Source organism: Macaca fascicularis, chromosome 4, assembly GCF_037993035.2.
Source record: "Macaca fascicularis isolate 582-1 chromosome 4, T2T-MFA8v1.1".
NCBI classification, from domain to species: Eukaryota; Metazoa; Chordata; class Mammalia; order Primates; family Cercopithecidae; genus Macaca; species Macaca fascicularis.
The window spans coordinates 28,744,757-28,764,909 of NC_088378.1; the positions used below are offsets into that span (position 1 = coordinate 28,744,757).

The 20,153-nt window shown below is 37.6% G+C and overlaps 1 protein-coding gene across 8 annotated transcripts in view; it reads left to right on the forward strand.

Moving 5' to 3' along the window:
- Nucleotides 1-20,153, forward strand: part of NKAIN2 (sodium/potassium transporting ATPase interacting 2) — a 1,020,326-nt gene that overhangs the window by 994,765 nt on the left and 5,408 nt on the right. For 5 of the 8 annotated variants that reach the window (XR_006697365.2, XR_006697364.2, XR_012433406.1 and 2 more), the window contains 2 exons: nucleotides 18,256-18,337; nucleotides 18,957-19,045. Coding sequence is in view for 3 of the 8 variants with exons in the window: in XM_065543331.1 (XP_065399403.1) it covers nucleotides 18,256-18,337 (82 nt within the window). In the remaining 5 variants the exon portion in view is untranslated. The remainder of the gene's footprint in view (nucleotides 1-18,255; nucleotides 18,338-18,956; nucleotides 19,046-20,153) is intronic. The other 3 variants (XM_065543331.1, XM_005551718.4, XM_074036977.1) reach the window with 1 other exon arrangement.

The following is a 20,153-nucleotide window of genomic DNA, read 5'->3' on the forward strand; positions in this document are numbered from 1 at the left end:
CAGGAGGCAGAGAGAGAGCCGAACCTTTAGTTCGAGTCCTACAAGAAGAAATGGATGAGGCAGGGTAGGAAGGTTTATTAGGACAGGTTAACTGTGTTACAAAGTGGTGCCCCATGAAATTCATGTCCACTGTGACTGTTAACGCATAGGTTTAGGGCTATCTAAAGTCTTCATATGTTTTTTGGAGGTGAGTCAGGGCTTACTTGGAAACAGCTAGTGGTCATTTTGTAGATGTTAAAGCATCAATTTATAGAAATTAAAAGTATTATTAATGCAAGTCTCCCAAAATATTTGAACACAGGACTCCTGTTTTTCACCAACCCCACTCCCCGCCGCCGGCCGCCTCTATAAAAAAGCACTTAATATTCCGGAGAATTCTTCTAAGGGAATTCTGCGCTAAACCAAGTTTTGGCCAAAGCGATGTAAATTCAAGGAGATTCAAAGTCACCAATATCTGTTGGAAGATCAAGTTATCTCTCAAGCATCTAATAAGCTTTTTCCCCCAAAAGACTCCAAAAAATAACATATATGTCTTTATGTGTATCTTGACCACAACACCACATCTGCCTTTATTAATCCAAAACACAAGTAGACTTCTCAAAGACAAGTTTTATCATGTTAGTCTTATTGCTCAGTGGGCAAAATATGAACTCTTTTTAAAATTTTTATATACAAGTAGACTGACGCTTATCTCAGATGTTCATGGGACTAGTAAACAGGTGGGAGGACATGCTCATTTGGACTGGCTCTCTGTCCAGTGGTCTTCGGTGACTTTCGGTTAGGTTCATTTACTTGTAGTCATTCACACCTAGACAGTTATGAGTATCTTTTGGTTACAGTGCTTTGGGTTGATATTCTCCATATATGATCACTTGCCTGATGTCCATCCTCAGACACTGCCTGGACATATGACTTCCAATCCATCGAGTAAACTAGGTTTGACTTTTCTGTGTAATTTTGGTAATTATATTATAAAAATTATCCCGATCCTTAAAAAGTTTGGTGAAAGGTTAAAATAAAACCACTCTCAAACAAACCCTGAAACTTGGGAGGGGTTTAATGTACATGCAAACACTGAGAGGGTCCCTATGTGCCTATTTTTACCCACTGTGGATTTGCAATAACGCATCATTATTCGCAATGAAGCATAGTGTCAGGAGTAGGTGCTAGCTACCTGCTTGCCAAATTGGTTAAGTTTCCATTATTAAGAGCCTTATAAGGAACAGAGGACAGCTTTGGTTCGGTAGCTAGTGCTTAGAACGACTGTGGAGATAAGGGCCCAATGATGGCAACTGGATAAAATATTCTTGAAGTCTACATGAAGCTAATCAGTTATGTGCTCAGTTCTGATACCTCAGCCTCACAGCAACAGGTGTATCCAGGAAACTTCAGAGGAAAGAGGTAGAAACCTCCAGGAAGCAATGGAGAGGGTTTGAGCTCAATGCGCAAAGACTCGAGCCTACACGCAATGAAATAGCAGTAAATCGTCTTTGAAACAGAGAGGCTCATGAACATCAAACACCTGAGAATTTTTTCCCTTATGTATCCTTTTAAGCAGTATCTCATTACTCTTCTAGAGTCCAGTTTGATTAATATTTGTAGAGATACTGTTTTAGTTCCCTTGGGGTACTATAGCAAAATATTATAAGTAGGGTGTCTTATAAATGACAGAAATTTATTTCTCACAGTTTACAGGCTGGAAAGTCCATCAAGGCACCAGAAGATATGGCTTCTAGTGAGGGCTGGTTTCCTTGCTCATAGGTGATACCTTCTTGCTGTAACCTCACATGTGAAAAGGGGCAAGGCAGCCCTCTGGGGCCTCTTTTAAAAGGTTAATAATCCCATTTCTGAGGGCTCCAGTGTCGTGACATAACCACTTCCTACAGGCCCTACCTCCTAACACCATTATGTTGGTGATTATGTTTCAAAATACGAATTGGGGAGGGACACTAACATTTAGATCATAGTAGACACTATATTGCAAGGGTTTTTGTTTTTTTCCATTGAAAAAAAATCTGGACCTTGAAGTTTACATCTCTAACCCTTTCGTTATCTAAGCCGGAGCCACAGCTTGGCAGGCCAGAGGGTTGTGCAGACTCACAGGGCACCACTGCCATCTGCTGTGCCTACCAGGAGATGACAGCCACCCTCAGAGCAGAGATCCCAAATTAGATGTGACACTCCTTCCGCCATGAGTTAGTCAGCTACGGATGCCATAAAAACATACAACAGACATAGTGGCTTAAACAACAGCAATTTGCTTTCCAAAGTCTAGGTGTTAGAAACCTCAGGTTTGGTTTATCCTGAGGCCTCTGTCTTTGTCTTGTAGACGGCACTTTCTGTTGGATTGGGGCCCTATCCTTATGACCCCATTTAACCTTCATTACCTCTTCAAAGGGCCAATTTCCAAGTACAGTCAGGCATATTAGGAGTTAGACCTTCAACATATGAATTTGAGGAGGATCATAATTCAGTCCACATCCAAATACACACACATGCACACACACTCCACGTGTGTCCTGGACATTTGAAAATATATGTACGGCACAGATTGAGGATAGATGCAGCTCACTGGCCCATCAGATGCCTGTGGGTAAGAGGCTTCAGGGCTGTATTGCTGCCAAGTCAGCTCCATACTCACTGCCACCAGGCAGGAATTCCCGCTCAGCATCTCCTGCTGTGGGGTGATCCGCCTCTAGATGAGTAGCTTCTCACCAGGATGAAAGCTGAGGCCCCTGCTCTAGAGGATGTGGCTTGACCTTAGAACCCTATTTGAGTGGGCTACCTTCACAACGTACTTTTATATATTTGTTCATGAAAAGGCAGTGATACATCTTGGGAGAAAAGGCTTTCTCCAGGAAAGCAGGCATCTGGCTGTGCTGTCTTTGTGGCAGGGCTCTCTGCTGTCTCATCTGTCACCAGCCATGCAGAGTTTTCCTTATGGCCTCCCGTCTTCTATTCCCCTCTGCTTGTTCTCTTCTACACTATTCTGTGAAAGAAAGAAAATGTTTGGAGATTCCTGGTCGGGTGTGCCTTTTATTATAAATGTAGCTCTTCTGTCTCACTTCATCCTCGGGTTTTCCCCACTGCAGTCAGATGCCCACTCACAGTGATGGAACCAGAAATTGTCCTCGGTGCTTAATTAGCATTGTTAGATGTGACGATTAAAAGGAAGCCATGCAGCCATTGCAAATATTGCTAATCCATGATAGCAAAAAAAAAAAAAAAAAAAAAAAATCATATGACTTCTCAATTTTTATTATGTGTTCTTATAAATCATTGGTTTAATAGTTAAACTAAAACTAAATGTTGGTCTTCTAGCAAATGGGTTCATTTTACTAAGCAGTCATTCTCTTTGCTGAAAGAGATTCAGTGTATTTGCAAATGTTGTTAAATGTTGAAATCATCTGGAAAGAGACATGGAATATCATTTAAAAAATAATATCCTAAGGGACTTATTTTGAAAGCAATGCTGAAAAATGAATTCAAGATGCTTAAACTTGGAGTTAGACACATGCACATTTACACCAGCCAAGCACAAATGTGTCAAAACCTGTCCCGAATTCCTCAAAATCAACTGGCCTTGGGATAAAAGTCACAATTGATTTATTGAATCTTTCATTTGAAAAGAAAACCACAGGAAATTATTCACTTCTCTGGGGCTAATAATTTTCTGTTATTTTTGTTTGATTTTTCTTCTAAAACCTGCTGGCCTACACGTCTGTGTATTGAATTCCATTCTGTATGTTTTTATCATTTCTCCAGTTTGTCAGGATCATTGAATTTGAATGCAGTTCTCTGAGCACAATCTTACACTCTCAACCATGGGGGTGGGTAAACATGGGAGCAGGGAGAACTATTTCCCCTTGAAAAAAAATCTGTTACTTCCTGTCTATAAGGGAACGCAGAAAGCATAGACAATACAGATAAATAAAAAAGGAAAATTAAAATAACCTCATAATTCTGGGTTCTGATACTCAGTTCAAATTTTGGTATATTATGTGCCTGCCTGCCTTCCTTCTTTCCTTCTTTCCTTCCTTCCTTCCTTCCTTCCTTCCTTCCTTCCTTCCTTCCTTCCTTCCTTCCTTCCTTCCTTCCTTCCTTCTTTCCTTCCTTCCTTCTTTCCCTTTTTCCTTCCTTTCATTCTCTCTTCTTTTCTTCCTTTCTTCTTATCTATCTATCTATCTATCTATCTATCTATCTATCTATCATCTAACTGCATTCCTCCCATCTGATCGTTAGGGCTATTTCATGCATTCTGTTTGGTAGTCTGAGCTTTCTTTCACGTTTATAAATCACTCTCCAAACATAACCTAAGAGGGGATGATAAGAAGTTCAGAAAAGTTGCCAAGTTCCTGGCTGCCAGGTTGACAGGCAAAGTTGTGAGAATATGTTTATTTTACTTATCTGGCATCATTCTGAAGCAATCAAATAAAATGTAACATAATCTTAGTATCTTACTAATTTATCTTCTCTTTATAACATTTGTCTTATGAATTTGATGGTGACTGAGTGAACACATTTTCTCCACATCTGCCAGTTTCCCACTAAACCAAAACTTGGTATTTATTTTCTCATCTCTGAACAGGATCACAAAGCCTGCAGACCCAGGCTTTGCACTCCACTAATCTCTCACTGTGCCTACAGAATCCCAGTGGGGCCAAGGTGAAAAAAGGTGTCATCTTTCACCTTTCCTTACCATTCCCCCCAAACCAAAGCACAGAAGTTCTGCATTTATTTAATTTTATATCTGTTTGTTCTGTTTATGATTTGTTTTGAATTATGAGTTGTACAGGGTTTAAAATGATGGAAACCAGCCAACTGCTCTATTTCAGCACTTTAATTTTATAGGCCAAGGAAGATCAAATGACTTGCTCAAAGTCACTAACTCATTCATGACCTTCCAACATTCAAATGCAGTACACACTCACTCACTCAGGATGGAAGAATAATAGGAGACATCATCAGGATTCACCCCTGTCTTGTTCCCTACTGTATGCTTAGCATCTACCATATCCCCAACCTAGAAAAGGACTCAGGAAGTATTTGAAAAATAAATGAATGAATCAATTAGATCTCCACAAACATTTCTTGACCTATATGGAAACTGCCAAGGAAATATGACATCTCCTTAGAATTCAATGTATTCTAAGTAAATGAATAAGTAATTTGAATAAAGTGCCTATCATTTTCTAAACAAGAGGAAGAAAGATGTGCTGCTATATATAAAACTAAGTGATCAACACCTGAGACAGATGGTACCTATGAATTTTTCTCCTGTCAATCAAATTCAAGTTCCTATTAGTGACAACAGCATTCTCCAACAGTGATACATGTAATAATTTTCACATTGTCTCCCCAGATTGGTGAACACTGGTTTGTTTTTCAGCCTTCCATTAAATTGCTCCCTCTTGTGATCATCTAACAGAAAACACATAAGCTATATTTTTAAAATTATATATTCAGGTCAAAACTGAGTCTGATTCTTCAACATTCACTTCTTATTTTCTCTCTTTTCTCATAATATCGTATCTCCTCCATTATACTATATTGCTTTTCACTCGTACACACACACACACACACACACACACACAATGTTCATCTTTAAATAGATCTGATATTTCCAAGTCAAGAATATGAGGGGAAAGAATCTGATTCATTCTCTCTCCTCTGTTAATTAGGAACAATCAGAGCTTTGTTTCTACAAAACAATATAGAGGTAACAATATTCAGATAAGCAAAGGAGGGCCTTTAACTGGGGTGTAACAAAAGAGGTATTTTTTATGCAAAGAATATTTCTGACAGGGTGAACTGAAGTTATCCAGCAGATGAAGAATACTGATGTTGTTTTAATAGCCTTAATAAAAAAGAAAGCATGTGACTTAAAGGAGGAGCAAGTAGTGACATTTATAGAAATGAATGAACAGAAACTTTTGATTTTGCTGACTCTGCTTCTTCCAGTGGTGCAGACCCCCACAGCCTGCCAGCAGTGGGTGTCGTGGACTAGCTTCCTCACCATCTATCTCTAATTTCTCATGGATAATGACATGAGAAAGAAAACATTCAAGTAGCAGAAAAGTGAGGTGATTCTTGCAGCAGAATGTTGACATACACGCTCACAAAATGAAGTCGCTGGGATCCTTTAGTTCCATCTCCAAAGAACAAATGAGAGCAAGACAAAGAGCTGGCACAGGAAAATGAAGTCTCTTTAAAAGCCCTCCAAATCAGAGACAAGCTGAGAAGATGACATTCAAAGTTAGACTCTTGATGAATGATGTTGGCCGTTGCCCACTTCCTTATGCCCAGTTCTGCTTTAGTTTTAGAAGTGGCATCTCATAGAAACAGAAGGCTGGGCTCAGAGGTCTCCTTCTTAACAGCAGGAGGACTAGGAAACACTAGATCTCTAAGGATGGCCACCAGGTATGCAGAACGAAAACATCTGAGCGAAGCAGCCTTACACCTAGCTACTGAAAGAGCGCCTTGGAAATAAGTGAGCTGGAGACAAACCCTCAATCCTATGTGACATTTAAATGAGGCTGCTCTGGCAGAAGATACTCAGGGAGGCCTCCGCTATGATTGGTTGGCCTTGTGTGTCAGGAAATGAAAGAGAAACAAACTTAAAACTCACAGGAGGTGCGGTTTGTTTAAATAATAGAAAGTAATTAGGCTGAAGACAAAAATCAGTGATGGCATTTTATAATTACGATTAACTTAAAGTTTAATTTCCTTTGGTGCTAAAATCTTACTTAAAACATTTACCGGGAAAGGAAATTAGGATGTTACTATCAAGAGGCATAAAGTGCTTCTGGGAATCCATGCCTATTATCACTTGAAAATTAGGTTAGGGTCAAAGTGGGGATTTCAATTCATTTTTGAGTATAATAAATGGTGACCAGACCTCAGAGTCAGCGGGGTTGGCAGGGGCAGGCAGTGTAACATTTGCATTTGCTTGTTTGTTTGTTTGTTTATAGGATTAATTGCAAATATTTTCAACAAAGAGTGTAGTTTATACATTAACAATCCTGCTACAAAATGAAAATTGGATATGGATTGCTGCCTTTGTAACTAATGAAGCTGATGTTAAAGGAATTCCCAAATGTGGCACTGCAAAGGGAAGCACATAGTCACACATCCATACACCTTCACCATTGAATTAAATGGAACAGGGGACAGTATTTCTGTTGGCTCCAAACCAGTCAACCCGACTCTCCTCTCCAAGTCCCCAACTTTTTCATCATTCTGTTTTCCCATTCATGCCTCAATTTCCAATTTCCATTTTCAGCAACTAATCTTTCTGGAAACTCACTTAGTAAAATCAATGCATAATAGTAACAAGCAGATGGTAATAACTCCTTTGCACTGATTTTTTTCCATTCATTTTGCCTTTGTGGATTTGCTCATTTTAAATATTATATTGCTAACATTCGTGTGTGAACTAATCCCAGAAATATGGAATTGTGTATAATCATAAAGTTATGAAGAGTATTAGTGGTCACCTACTGTAATCCCCTAATTTTACATTTAAGGAAAGGGACACTCAAATTGACTTGCTCAAAGTTAAACAATCATTTAGAGGCAGAACTGGGAGCAGAACATCGATGTCAAGATTCGAAGAATACTTTCCATGTCACTTCACTGCGATACCTGAGACAGATTCTTTTAACAAATATTTATTGAGCAACTACTGGGTGGTAGGCTATGTGTTGTCACTAGGGATAAAGCAGGGAACCAAACAGATACCATCTTTGCCTTTATGGCGCCCACAATCCGTCACACAATTTACAAGAGAAAGAGAAATTATAGTAAAGTGTGATGAAAGTTCACACAAGGAAAGGGGATGGAGGTGCCATGGGAATGATCCCAAGAAGAACTCATGCATTTAGAAGATAAGGGAATTCTTCACTGAAGACATGATGATTCAGCTGAAACCTAAGGGATAAATTAGATGTAGCACTTAGCAAAGACAGGCATGCCTTTTTTAAAAGGCACTACTTTTTGGATCGATATTGACCAAAAGTACACCATAAGTCACACAGGAATGATCTTAAGTTCTTTTCATGAACTCGATATAGGAAATCTAGTTTCAGCTTTCCCAAATACCAATAAAAATGTTAGAGTAACTGTGGGACATTCTCTTTCCTGAAATTGCTACTGTTGTTCTAAGGAGATGATTAATTTAGGCTCAGGAGTTTTGTGATTTTCATTTCTGGAGACAGTAAAATGATACAAAGAATATGTTAGCAAAGATTACGAGGTAAAGAATATGTCTCTAATAGGTAATTACAGCACGCATGTTTTATTTTTTATTTCCCTAAATATGCATATGTTAATGTACCCACAACCCTAATTAAAATTCCTACATTTAAATGGGCTGTGGATTCTAAATATATTCTGGATGTCAGCTGAGAAGACATACCCAATCATGTCTAAAGAGCTCACCTATAGCTTGTAATAACTGCTCCTTCCAATTTCTGAAATCTGAAAGACATGTCGTATATAATTGAAAGCAATTCTAACAGGGGAAAACAAAATGAAGACTGGAAAATCTAATCCATCCAAATGGCATGGCACAAAGTGAGCCCAGGCACATTTAAGGGGAAGCTGCCTTAGTTATTTCATCATAATCTTCATTACATGCTTCTCTACATTTACTGAAAGCCTCAAAAGATATCAGATTCATAATTTTCTGACTCTAGCTTTATAGTTTCTCCACCCTGTTAGTTCTCATCTCCCTCATCACTACTCCCTTCATCTGCCACCTTCATTCCCTTCATCATGGATCACCTTCATTTTGGTGGAAAGAGGCTTCTCTAAGATGTCCAGTTCTGAATTTTCTGCCTGACTGTAAACACCTACCTATTCTTTTTCCTTGTTCTCCTGCCTCCCTCTTGGAAAAAGTTTTCTTCACCCTTATTTGGAAGCTTCCCTCCACCTGAACCTATGTTTTTCTCATGCTTTGGGTCTTCCTACTCATTATCTATCTCCAGGATTAGCAAAGGCAGCAGTGTTCTTGTCAGCATCCTTGGTTTCCTTCCTTGCTTGTACATCCTTTACGCTTGGATTTTCAACATCTGTTCCTGACAATGCCCAGATTCAATTTCTCCACTTCTAATCCTGGGTGATTGCTCATTGCTGGAGAAAGTAACTAAACCCAACAGCAAATGTGTACTTGCTACACTCAGCTGGGTATTGTCTCCAGCTCAACCATGCTTTCATTCATCTGCGTTTGACAAAGCGGCACTCTGGCCACGGGACCTGTTCCACACCTTTCCAGGATCCTTAAACCAAGTACTGAAACCTGAAAAAGTCAAATCTATCAAACAGAAACTTCTTTGATTTTCCCTCAAGAACCTCAACAAATCTCTACTGGCAATTATTCTTTTGTCTTCTTGCAACCCTGCCCAAACCTGAGAGGAACAGGTAAGCTTCTCCTCTACAAAGTAATCCATCCTCCAAGCTTTGGCCTGTCGTTTTGCCTGATCCAGGACACTGAGCTCTCAGGATCTTCATTCTTGACCATTCATTGGACAGTTCCTTTTGCCCACATATGCAGCAAAGCCTCATAGACCACAGACAAGGCTAGCCCCAAATTATTTGTGTTCTTTCTCATAATATACAAGGCCATTTCCAAAAGAATTTGAAATATGGAAATTCAGTTCTACGTAATTTTTAAAAAATATAAATTAACTTATTTTTCTTCTGCATTATGTCACACAGGCTATTCCTGTTGCTTGTCAAATCACAATTAACTAAGTGGGCATTTAAAGGCTCTCCATAGACCTCCCTCTGGTCTCCTCGGCTTCTGTGGATGTCTTCTACACTTTTGTCACTCTATACAAAATTTTAGTAAATTCTAATACAAAATTCTCTCGTTTGAGCCTTATTCCATCTATTCTCCTACCCTTGGAAATGCTAATTGTCTCAGTAAAGAGCCTAAATGTGCATTTTAAAGCATAATTCCAATCATTCCTTTTGTATAAATCCTTTTTAAAAAGAGATGAGATCCCAATCCTATTCATAGTGTATTTTTAATATACATGCTTCTACGTATTACACACATATGACACCTGATTCTCTCAATAACCCTTCGAAGCTGAAATTGCTTTATTATCCTCACTTTACAGAGGAAGAAATTAAGGCTCAGAGCAATTTTGACCTACTTATAGGTCCAATGCTGGTAAGAAGTAAAGGCACAACCGGAGCACAGGTCTTCTGACTCCAAATCCCCCCATCTTGATGCTACCAAACAGATTCTACAATGATGTATCAAGTAGTGGCATTATGATATATCAAGTACGGGCATTATATTATTAAAAGACTACCTGATAAAAAGATCCGAGTCTCAGCAGAAAACCATCATGTGTTTCTTATAATCTCACCTAAGGCACTGCCCTCACTGAGAAGTAGCAGATATGAACAAGAAAAACAACACAAAATAGTTTATCAAGTGGAACTTATATTTCATTTTTTATTAGGCCTTTAGAACCAAAAGCTTAAAGTGATTTTTCAACTAACGATATACTTTATTTATTATGATACTATTATACCTATTGCTTTTCACTTTCATTGTTTAGCATGTGTGAATGTGTTACCAAGCTTCAAATATTAAAGATCTGTTTCTGATACAAGTAAGAAGGAAACTGAAAAATAAGGCACTAAAACCCTGAGAAAACATATTTGATGAACAAGGTTAGGAAGCAAAGCATCGGCGGTGATTTAGCTAATAACTCTAATTTCATTCCACGTGTGCTTCGCCTGCTAAAAACCTTCTGTGGTATAACACTTTAGTGACCTTTCAGGCAACAACAGGCTAAAATACCTCTTCCTATAAAGGATTGTGTTTTCCTTATCAGGAAAAAAAAATAGCTCAGAGTCCATCCCGAGATTTTAGCCCAGACCGAACACCTCAAGCTCACACGGTCAGCTTGAATTCCTGCCACCAACTAGAGCTTAGTGGGAAAAAAGTGGTTCTTTTCAATTTGGCTTAAGGTTGGATATGTTTTATGTTTCTTTTGTATTACTGGAGCTAAGTACCCTTGGAATTTATACCTATGGAAATAATGGAAAGATGCTCTATTTTCATAGGCCCTATTAATTTCCTTTGTATTTAGAAAAACTCACTGAAAGACATCAAACATTTTAGTGTCTTTCAATGAGTTATTCTAAATATTTAGGCTTAGCTTCCTATGAACTGCCTTTTAAATTTTCCCGTCATGGTTTTTTACAGCTCTGTCTTCAAAAGGGAGTATGTTGAATAGTGGCTTTGTCATTAATCACCAAGGGATAATTTTATATTACAATACCTCATTGCCAACATGTATTTAATAAAACAGTTTTAAGTTTGCTGAACTCAGTGTTCAGGATTAAAAGGTTTAAATAAAAGAGAGGCTCACAACAGGAAATATATATTACAAAGAATATTTATTCAAAAAGCTTTTTTATCTTACTTGGTAATTTCTAAATTCCACTATCATTAATGTTATTAAATCATAGTTATTAAATTGATATGGCACTTAACAAATTTAAAATAATTGCACCTGCAATTATTACAGTACATCTACTGCCCCCACCCATAGGTCAATAGATGTAAACATACCCACACTGTAGATAAGAAAATGAAGGCAAAAAGAAAATACACTTGCAAAGAAAATGATAGCATTCTAAGTTGTCTTTTGGAGGTGATGGATATATTATTACCTTGATTGTGGTAAAGGTTTCACAGGTATGCACAGGTCCAAACTTATCAAATTGCACACATTAAATATGTGCAGTGTTTTGCATGTCAATTATACCTCAGTATAGCTCTTTAAAAAAAAAAAAAATCCTGAGTTGTCTTCAGAGAACCAAATGCAAATCCCTCCAAAACGGCAGAGATTAAGAAAGTACCTTTTTTTCCCACCTTCAGTGCAGTCGTGTGCCTCTGTTTAGGGTTTTATAAACTGGCCAGAAGGAAAACAATGTTCTTCCTACCAATTACCAAGATTTGTAACACTCAATAGCATTCATCAATGAATGACCATCTCACTGGAGTCCTTTTGATGCGAATGCATGTCCTAACCTCTTTCCTTCCACTCCTTTTGGCCAAAGAGGATGTAGTGGTGGTTTCTTCCTACTGGTATCCAAAAAGTTTCTGTTGTGTATCTCACGGCACCAGGTAACAACTTTGTAGATTGTCTATAAAAAGTCTTTATTATATCATTCAAGGCCTTGGCAGTCAGCCAAATTTCACTTGGAAGTTTTTCTAGCATCTTCCATGCTCCGATCAGTTGCCTTATTTTCCTTTACAGCCTAAAGGGTGTAAGAGTTTATTTGGTAAATACCTATTGAGTGTCTTCCATGAGCCAGACACTGTTCTGGGTTCTGAGGCTAGCATGGTAAACAGTAGAAAGCAGTAAATCTCTTGTAGCTTGTATTACAGTAGTGGAGGAAATCAACAAATAAGCAAGCAGATTTATACATCAGGTAGAAATAGGTTGCAATGAAGCAAAATAAAGCTGAGTGAGGAGAAAGAAATTCATCTCTAACATCCCAGCAAGTCCCCAATTTCCCTTGCACTAATTACAGTTACATTTCCCTTTTCCCAAGCATACCTGTCCCAAGCATACCAAGCATCTCTTCACTTAGATGTACCACTTATAACTTAAATACTACATTTCTAAAAGAAAGCCAAACACCAACTCCCTTTTGACACTGTTTTTTTCTTTAAAAGCAGCAATATGCCCCCGGCAAACAAATTTCTGAGACTCAACTTTGAACCTTTTCTTTTCCTCCCTTTCCCCCATGTTCAAAAAACTTGCCATGAACTATGTTTTCTACCTCTTTGTCCATTCATCTCAAATTCATTGACATCTTTCCTTTCTCATTCTCCTAATTCTAATTCAGGCTTTTAGTACTTCCTGTCTGTCTTTCACATTTTCTGTTAAGCATTGAAGTTACACAGACAATATGCCAAGTCACATGAAAGAAAACATCTCTCATAACTTTAAAAATCGTCATCGTTATCAGTCCTACAAGATGGGGATGAGAATATAAATAATTTTCAGAAGAAAGGATGGCTTAAATGCATATTTGGTGTCCTGTATAAATTATCAGACACAGAGCGCGTGAACTAAACCTTGAAGGATGCTACCCTCTTAAAGATACATTACAAAAACAAAAACCAAAATACCACATTGGCAACTATCACTGGCAAATTCAGCAAAGGTAATTTCTGATAAGTCATTGTTTACATCCAAATATTTCTACAATATTAAATCAAAGAATAATCTAATACTGTAGATTCTTACAGTATTAGATGGGAAGAAGATAAAGAGCAAATTTTCTAGAAAGAACAGAGTAAAAGATGCTGGAGAACAAATAACAAAAGGGGAACTCAAAGCAACTACTTAAGACTTTTGTTAAATTAATAACTTAGAAAGAACATAAAAACGTGATTTGATGCTTTTGATCACTGTAGATAACATTCGAAAAATGTACTAGAATGGCATAAGTCAAATGCAGAAATCTCTTTTTCAATATACGTACAAAGGAAATAGAATACCTGGTTTCTACTCTCATCCTCAAATGTTGTGTGGCCTCAGGATAAAACTCAATAAATCTGTATTGATTTGTAAAATTAAGATAATTATTCTTACCAACCTCAAAGTAATTTTGTGAAGATAAATGATATCACTTGAAAGGGCTTCATGAACTATTAAGTATTTTGCAATTTGGGGGAATGTAGTTTATTTTTAAGGATGTAAGGAGATTCTTGATTGATAGAAGTTACTCTTTTCTAAATAATGCAGGGATAAGTTACGACCCAAACATCTAGCTGCCATCCAAATTACTTGGACAAAAATCTGTCAAATATTTTATGACCCTTATTGCTCAGAAAAGTTTTAGAATATGAGTAGTCTCTTTAGAGCCTGAATAAATGTCATTATGTAAAAGAAACTGAAAACAGAACAAAGTGGTATTAAGGGTATCTTAAAAATGTAAGCTAACCCCACTAATTCCATTTTTGAGAGGAAAAAAACACCTCTACCTCTCTATCTATCTACATGGCACCCCAAAAAGTTCCATATGTGGTTGAAGAACCCTTCTGTAAAAGGTGAGAAGAATCAAGTCTCCCTGTGCTGACCCCCATAATCTTAACTATAATGAGTGGTTGGATCCAGTTGATCTCCTATTCCTCTCTCTGGGGTCTTTAGGAAGACATCCAAACAATTTCTGAGAAGAAGTGCACATGAAAATTTGCTGTACACCATCTCCTTGGCTGTGAACTCAAGCATGTAGGTAAAATAAACTATAGAAAATATGCCCTCTGCTCCTGATTTAAATTTGAATGCCCCCTCACAAGTGAAATGGTAAAAATCCAGCCTGGTTACATTCAGAGCTGCTTCTTTTCTCATCTTGGTTCTGGGTCACCTTCTGTTGGAATTTCTTCCATACCTAGGCCATCAGCATGGTCCGAATAATCAGAATGATCACAGTCCTTCCATCAGAGCTTTAGTGCTGTCCTCCCTAATCTGGGAGTTGTAAGCCATCTCTCTCCACCTACACAGCATACAGATCATGGTTAATAAGAGCAAGCCCCAGGCCACTCAAGCTCCATTCGCACCACAGACTCAGGACACCCTCATTTCCCTTTTCTCATGTCTTTGGAAGGTCTACATTGCTTCTGACTCAAGCTTTGCTTTCCATTTTTGGACCTAATTCTATCCATTGGGCTTGAAGATTCATCTTATTTTCTTCACATTATCCCTTGGTTCATCCAAAGATCTTTGGTTCGTAATTATCATCTGTTTTTTTGTTTTGTTTTGTTTTTTTCTGCCATCCCCCCTAAATCCCTGTAAACAAGTGAATAAATATTTCAAAACTAACACAATGATAATAACAACAACAGCAGTAGCAGTAAAAATACTAATAAACCTGAGTTTGACTTGGATCTCAATTTCAGTGGAGACCTTAACTGTTTCTGTCTGCCATGATCTTGATCTATTGTAACCCACTCTCCACCACCATGGTAGAGACCATCTTACTAAGAGAGAAGCTCAGAGCAGTGAAGCTCTAACTCGGTGAATACCTCTTAGAAAACTAGTCATTAATTTAGTCTCATTGTCAACAATAGCCCTTCCAGATAAACAGAAATGTAGACACTATCTGCAACAAATCCCCAGTCTTAAACTATATATATATATTTGAGACAGAGTTTCCCTCTTGTCACCCAGCTGGAGTGCAATGGCATGATCTCAGCTCACTGCAACTTCTGCCTCTGGAGTTCAAGCAATTCTCCTGAGCCTCCCGAGTAGCTGGGATTACAGACGCGAGCCATCATGCCCAGCTAATTTTTGTATTTTTAGTAGAGACAGGGTTTCACCAAGTTGGCCAGGCTGGTCTTGAACTGCTGACCTTAGGTGACCCATTCGCCTCGGCCTCCCAAAGTGCTGGGATTACAGGCATGAGCCACTGCACCCAGTCAATAATTTTTTTAAGTGCAAACTTTAAATAGAGTCACTGTGTAATTATTACATAGTTCTTCTGGCACTGTTTGTATTAGCTAAGGTACAATGTAGAAGACAAAAGAGGATCACACTCTTTTGATCCATTTCCTGTAAAATACTGGCTATGGTTCTATAGTTGTCCTAAATTAAGAATTTTCTGTCTTCTCTTTCTGCTATGCTGAATGGCTTAGAATTATAAAGAAATCTTGAATTTTTTGAGAGGCTCTTAATTTTCTTCTTTTACACCATATGTCTCATCCAGGACTCTACACTCCTCACTTTATTCTCATACAAATTGTATGAGATAAATATGATAATTCCTATTTTAAGAGATGTTAAGTTGTTTATCCAAGGTCACATAGGTGGCAAAGGGAAAAGCAGAATTAAACCCTGGTCCTTCTAATATCAGGGTCTCTGTTTTTGTCATTATACCATTCCACTTTGGATGAGAAGAGACATTCTGCCTCAGTAAAAGGGTTTCCCATGAGAAAAGAAATGCACTATCAAGTCATGAAAAGTCCTGGTGGAATCTTAAATGCATATTACTAGGTGAAAGCAGCCAGCCAGAAAGGGCTACATGCTGTGTGAGTCCAATGACATGACATTCTGTAGAAGGCAAAATTATAAAGACAGCAAAAAGATCAGTGATTGCCAGGGGTTGGGGGAGGAAGTGATGATTAGAAGGAGCACAGGGGAATTTTAGGTCAGTGAAACTATTATGATACTCTAATGGTAGATTCATGTCATGCATTTATCAAAACCCATAAAATGTACACCACCAAGAATAAACATTAATGTAAACTATGGACTTTGGATGATGACAATGTGTCAGTGTAGGTTCACTGATTGTAATAAATGTACCATTCTAGTGTAGGGTATTGATAGTGGGGGATGTTGTGTTTGTGTCAGGGCAGGAAATATACAGGAATTATCTGTACTTTCTGCTCCATTTTTCTGTGAACCTAAAACTGCTCTAAAAAAATAAGGTCTTTTTGTAAGAGAAAACAAAGGATTTCTCCACTACACAGACATCATGGACTTTATGTTACTTTGCACCCTGCTTCAGTTTCTGTCTGTAGCACCCCAAATATTAGTAAGAGAATAACTAGACAAAGTAAGCCAATAGAAGGAGATGCTAGAAAAAAAGGAATGGGTGTCCTAGGGCATTCTGCTTATCTCTATTTGACTTTCTTTCTCCTTTCTCTTATTTTGTTGACCTTGTGTTCTTTTGTTTCTTTTATCCCCACTCTAAAACCTCTTTATTCACAAATGAAAAAGAAAAAACAAAAACTAAACTTTTTCACAGTACTTTTAGACTTGACTGTTCCGGTTACCATTGCTGCCAAAACTTAGTGGTATAAAGCAACCATTTATTACGCTCATAGGTTCTGTGGGTTAATAACTCAGACAGGCACAGAGGGGATGGCTTGCCTCTGTTGTCTGACGTCAGAAACCTGAGCTGGGAAGATACCAAGACTGAACTGACTCAACAGTGAGGGTCTAGAATCATTTGAAGGAAACTTGTCCGACCCACAGCCCACAGACCATATGCAGCCCAGGACAGCTTTGAATGAGTCCTAAAACAAATCTGTAAACTTTCTTAAAACATTGTGACATTTTTTGGCATTTTTTTTAGCTCACCAGCTATCGTTAGTATTAGTGTATTTTATGTGTGACCCAAGACAGTTCTTCTTCCAATGTGGCCCAGGGAAGCCAAAAGACACCCCTGATTTAAAGGTATTTTATTTCCCACACCTGGGTTTGGATACTGGCTATCAGCTGATACGTTAGTTGTATTGTTACTGAAACACTTATCCATTGGTCCTTCATTGATCTCTCCATGCAGGCTAGCTTGGGCTTCCTTGTGGCATCATGGCTGTGTTCCAAGAGAGAACATCCCAAAAGAGCAAGAGAAAAGTGCATGATACTTTTATGATCTACCCTTAGAATCCCCATAGTGTCATTTATAGCATAGTCAAAGCTGCCAGAAAGGGCTACCCATGTTCAAGAGGAAGAGACATACTCAAACCATTGTATAGGAGGAATGTCAAAGTCATATTGTAAAAACATGTAACATAGGAGATACTCTTGCTGCCAGTTTGGAAAATATAATCTGCCACAGTAACTCTTATTATATCTTATTGTATCTTACATCGCTAAGTATGTATTGAATCTGAATATTTGGTTAGACCGTTCCACATGTTTACCTCTGATTGTTTCAGATCGTAAACCACATTTGGCAGGGACAGCAATGTTGAGTTAATTTACATGACCTCCACCATAGTACCGTGTGCTTGATAACCATAACATGTAATATTATTACTAGTGCTGCGATTGCTGATAGATACATGCACTTGAGTGGTCATTGTTTGTATTTAGATGCTATAACATTTTGTAGCATGTCACAGAAAATCTACACTAACCAAAAAGGCATATAGCATCTCCATTGTGTAAATTAACTCTATTACTCCAATTAGGTCTTGGTTATTTGAAAATAGTACATCATTTTTTTTCTACCAAGTGAATAGATTCTTGTAAAGCAATAATTGAATCTTACAATGAGTGGTGGGGGAGGGAGGCAGCGGAATCACTACCTTGAAGGAACTATCATTTCTTCCATTTCTTTTTTCTTAGCAATTAGTTACTTTTAAAAGTTTAATAGATTATTACTAATAAAAGGTTTATTAGTAATCTGTGTGGGGCCTTGATCAATCAAGGATGTTTATCTCTTCTGAAAAGCTAACTAATGAAGACAATTGTCCCTTTTCAGTTGATTTCATAGGTGGCTTTGACTCTTATGGCTATCAAGGGCCTCAGAAGACATCTCATTTACAACTACAGCCTATGTACATGTAAGTATTTTACTTAGAAGGTGTTCTTCTGGGGTACTAAAGACAATCAAGTAACTGTATCATGATACAAAATCAATGGCATGCAGCTTTTGTTCAGTTACATACTTCCAGTATTTTTTCTATTAATACTGTTTTGACTGGGATAGTTTCAATAACATTTTTCCATGAATTTTTCTTATTTGACTTATAAGAAATGTCTTTTCTAAAGTGACCTTTAGTCTTACATAAGTATCACCTACATGGCTCAAAAGCCTGTGTTAATTATCTACCACTTCTTTGAGTTGCCAAAAAGTTGTAGTTTTTGAAAATTATATAACAATGTAGGCAGTTATATGTAATTATGTATAAACCACATGTTCTGGTTTCAGTTTACAGTGGTTGTCCTGGCATAATTATTATTCTCAAAAGAGTTCTCATTTAGATGATAAATAATAGGTTCACCCAAGTTATATGTAGTGTTAAAAAAATAAAAAACTGAGTAATACACTTTCTCTATCATTTTTCTGATGTAAAAGTGAAAATGACTGGAACATTAACACTGAAACTTATCGAACCCTTAACTCTAGCACTCAAGAGAGCAGACATACAATCAGAGCCTGATTTTTATATCTGTGTTTAGGCAAATTCCCTTGGATAACAACTGATAACAAATTCTATATATCAGCATCAAGTGATATGCTGAATTGCAAGCGAAGATCAAAATAGAAAGTAAGATTCCAATTCATTTTAAAATGTGAACTTCTCTTTGAAGATATGTGTTTGTTGTCGTTGTCCTCCACCATTGAATCATTTTACCTTTTAATATCTTTAGTGTATAGGATAATAAATGGAGTTTGGGAGTAAGTACTGCTCCTCCAAAGAAATTAATCTTTAAACATCCCTCTTTTCAGCTTCTTTTTTAAAAAAGAATAATCTTGCACTGTGCCTGCCTTTTTCTTTGTGTCACTTGTAGTTCTCTGAAATCATTTGCTAATAGCACCCACAAAACAGACTTCAGCAGTTAAGAAGTCAACCAAAATTTTGCTTCATTCAAAGCATTGCGTCTATAAACAGTGTATTACACATTTCCTCTTTTACATCCCCACAACCACTGCCCTAATTCATGCAGTGTATGACCTGTTAAGTTTTTCGGTCTCTTCCTTATTTCAGAACCTCCAATGTATCCTCCATATGGCTGCCAAATTAACTATCCTAAAGCACTGCGCTGATGATTTCACTTCCCTGCTTCAAAGCTATCAAGGAGTCCCTATTACCTACTGTTGAAACAGTATCTCTTATCTTCAACTCTTAATAACGTCTGAGTCCCAACCCTATGCAGATGATGCTGGATATATTAGGAAAATGTAGTAATGAATAAGAACTAGCCCTGTCCTCCTGAAGTTTATAATCTATTGAGAGCATAAACAGTCTGATAGCTCCCCTTAGCCACTTTTTTCTAGCCAAAGTAGAACTCTTGCCTTATCCAAATATATGTATTTTTCCAATTGTTCATGCTGTTCTCTAGACAACAAACACCATCCTTTTTCCAAATTCCACTCTTTGAAACCCCACTATCCTTTGAATTTTCTTAAGATATATTCCTTCATGAAGCATTTCTTAATCTTTTCTCCTCTAATATTTCTCTTTTATTTCTTTCACCATGTACTACAGTTGTTTGCTATGCATGCCAAACCTTCCCTATCCCCCCAGAAAGATTCTTGATAGCTACAAAAACAATAAAACATGATCAATCCTTGACACTCCTTATCATTCTTTTCAATATTTTATGTAACATTCTCTAAAGTGTTCTATTTAAAAAGGTAGACCAATCAGGAAT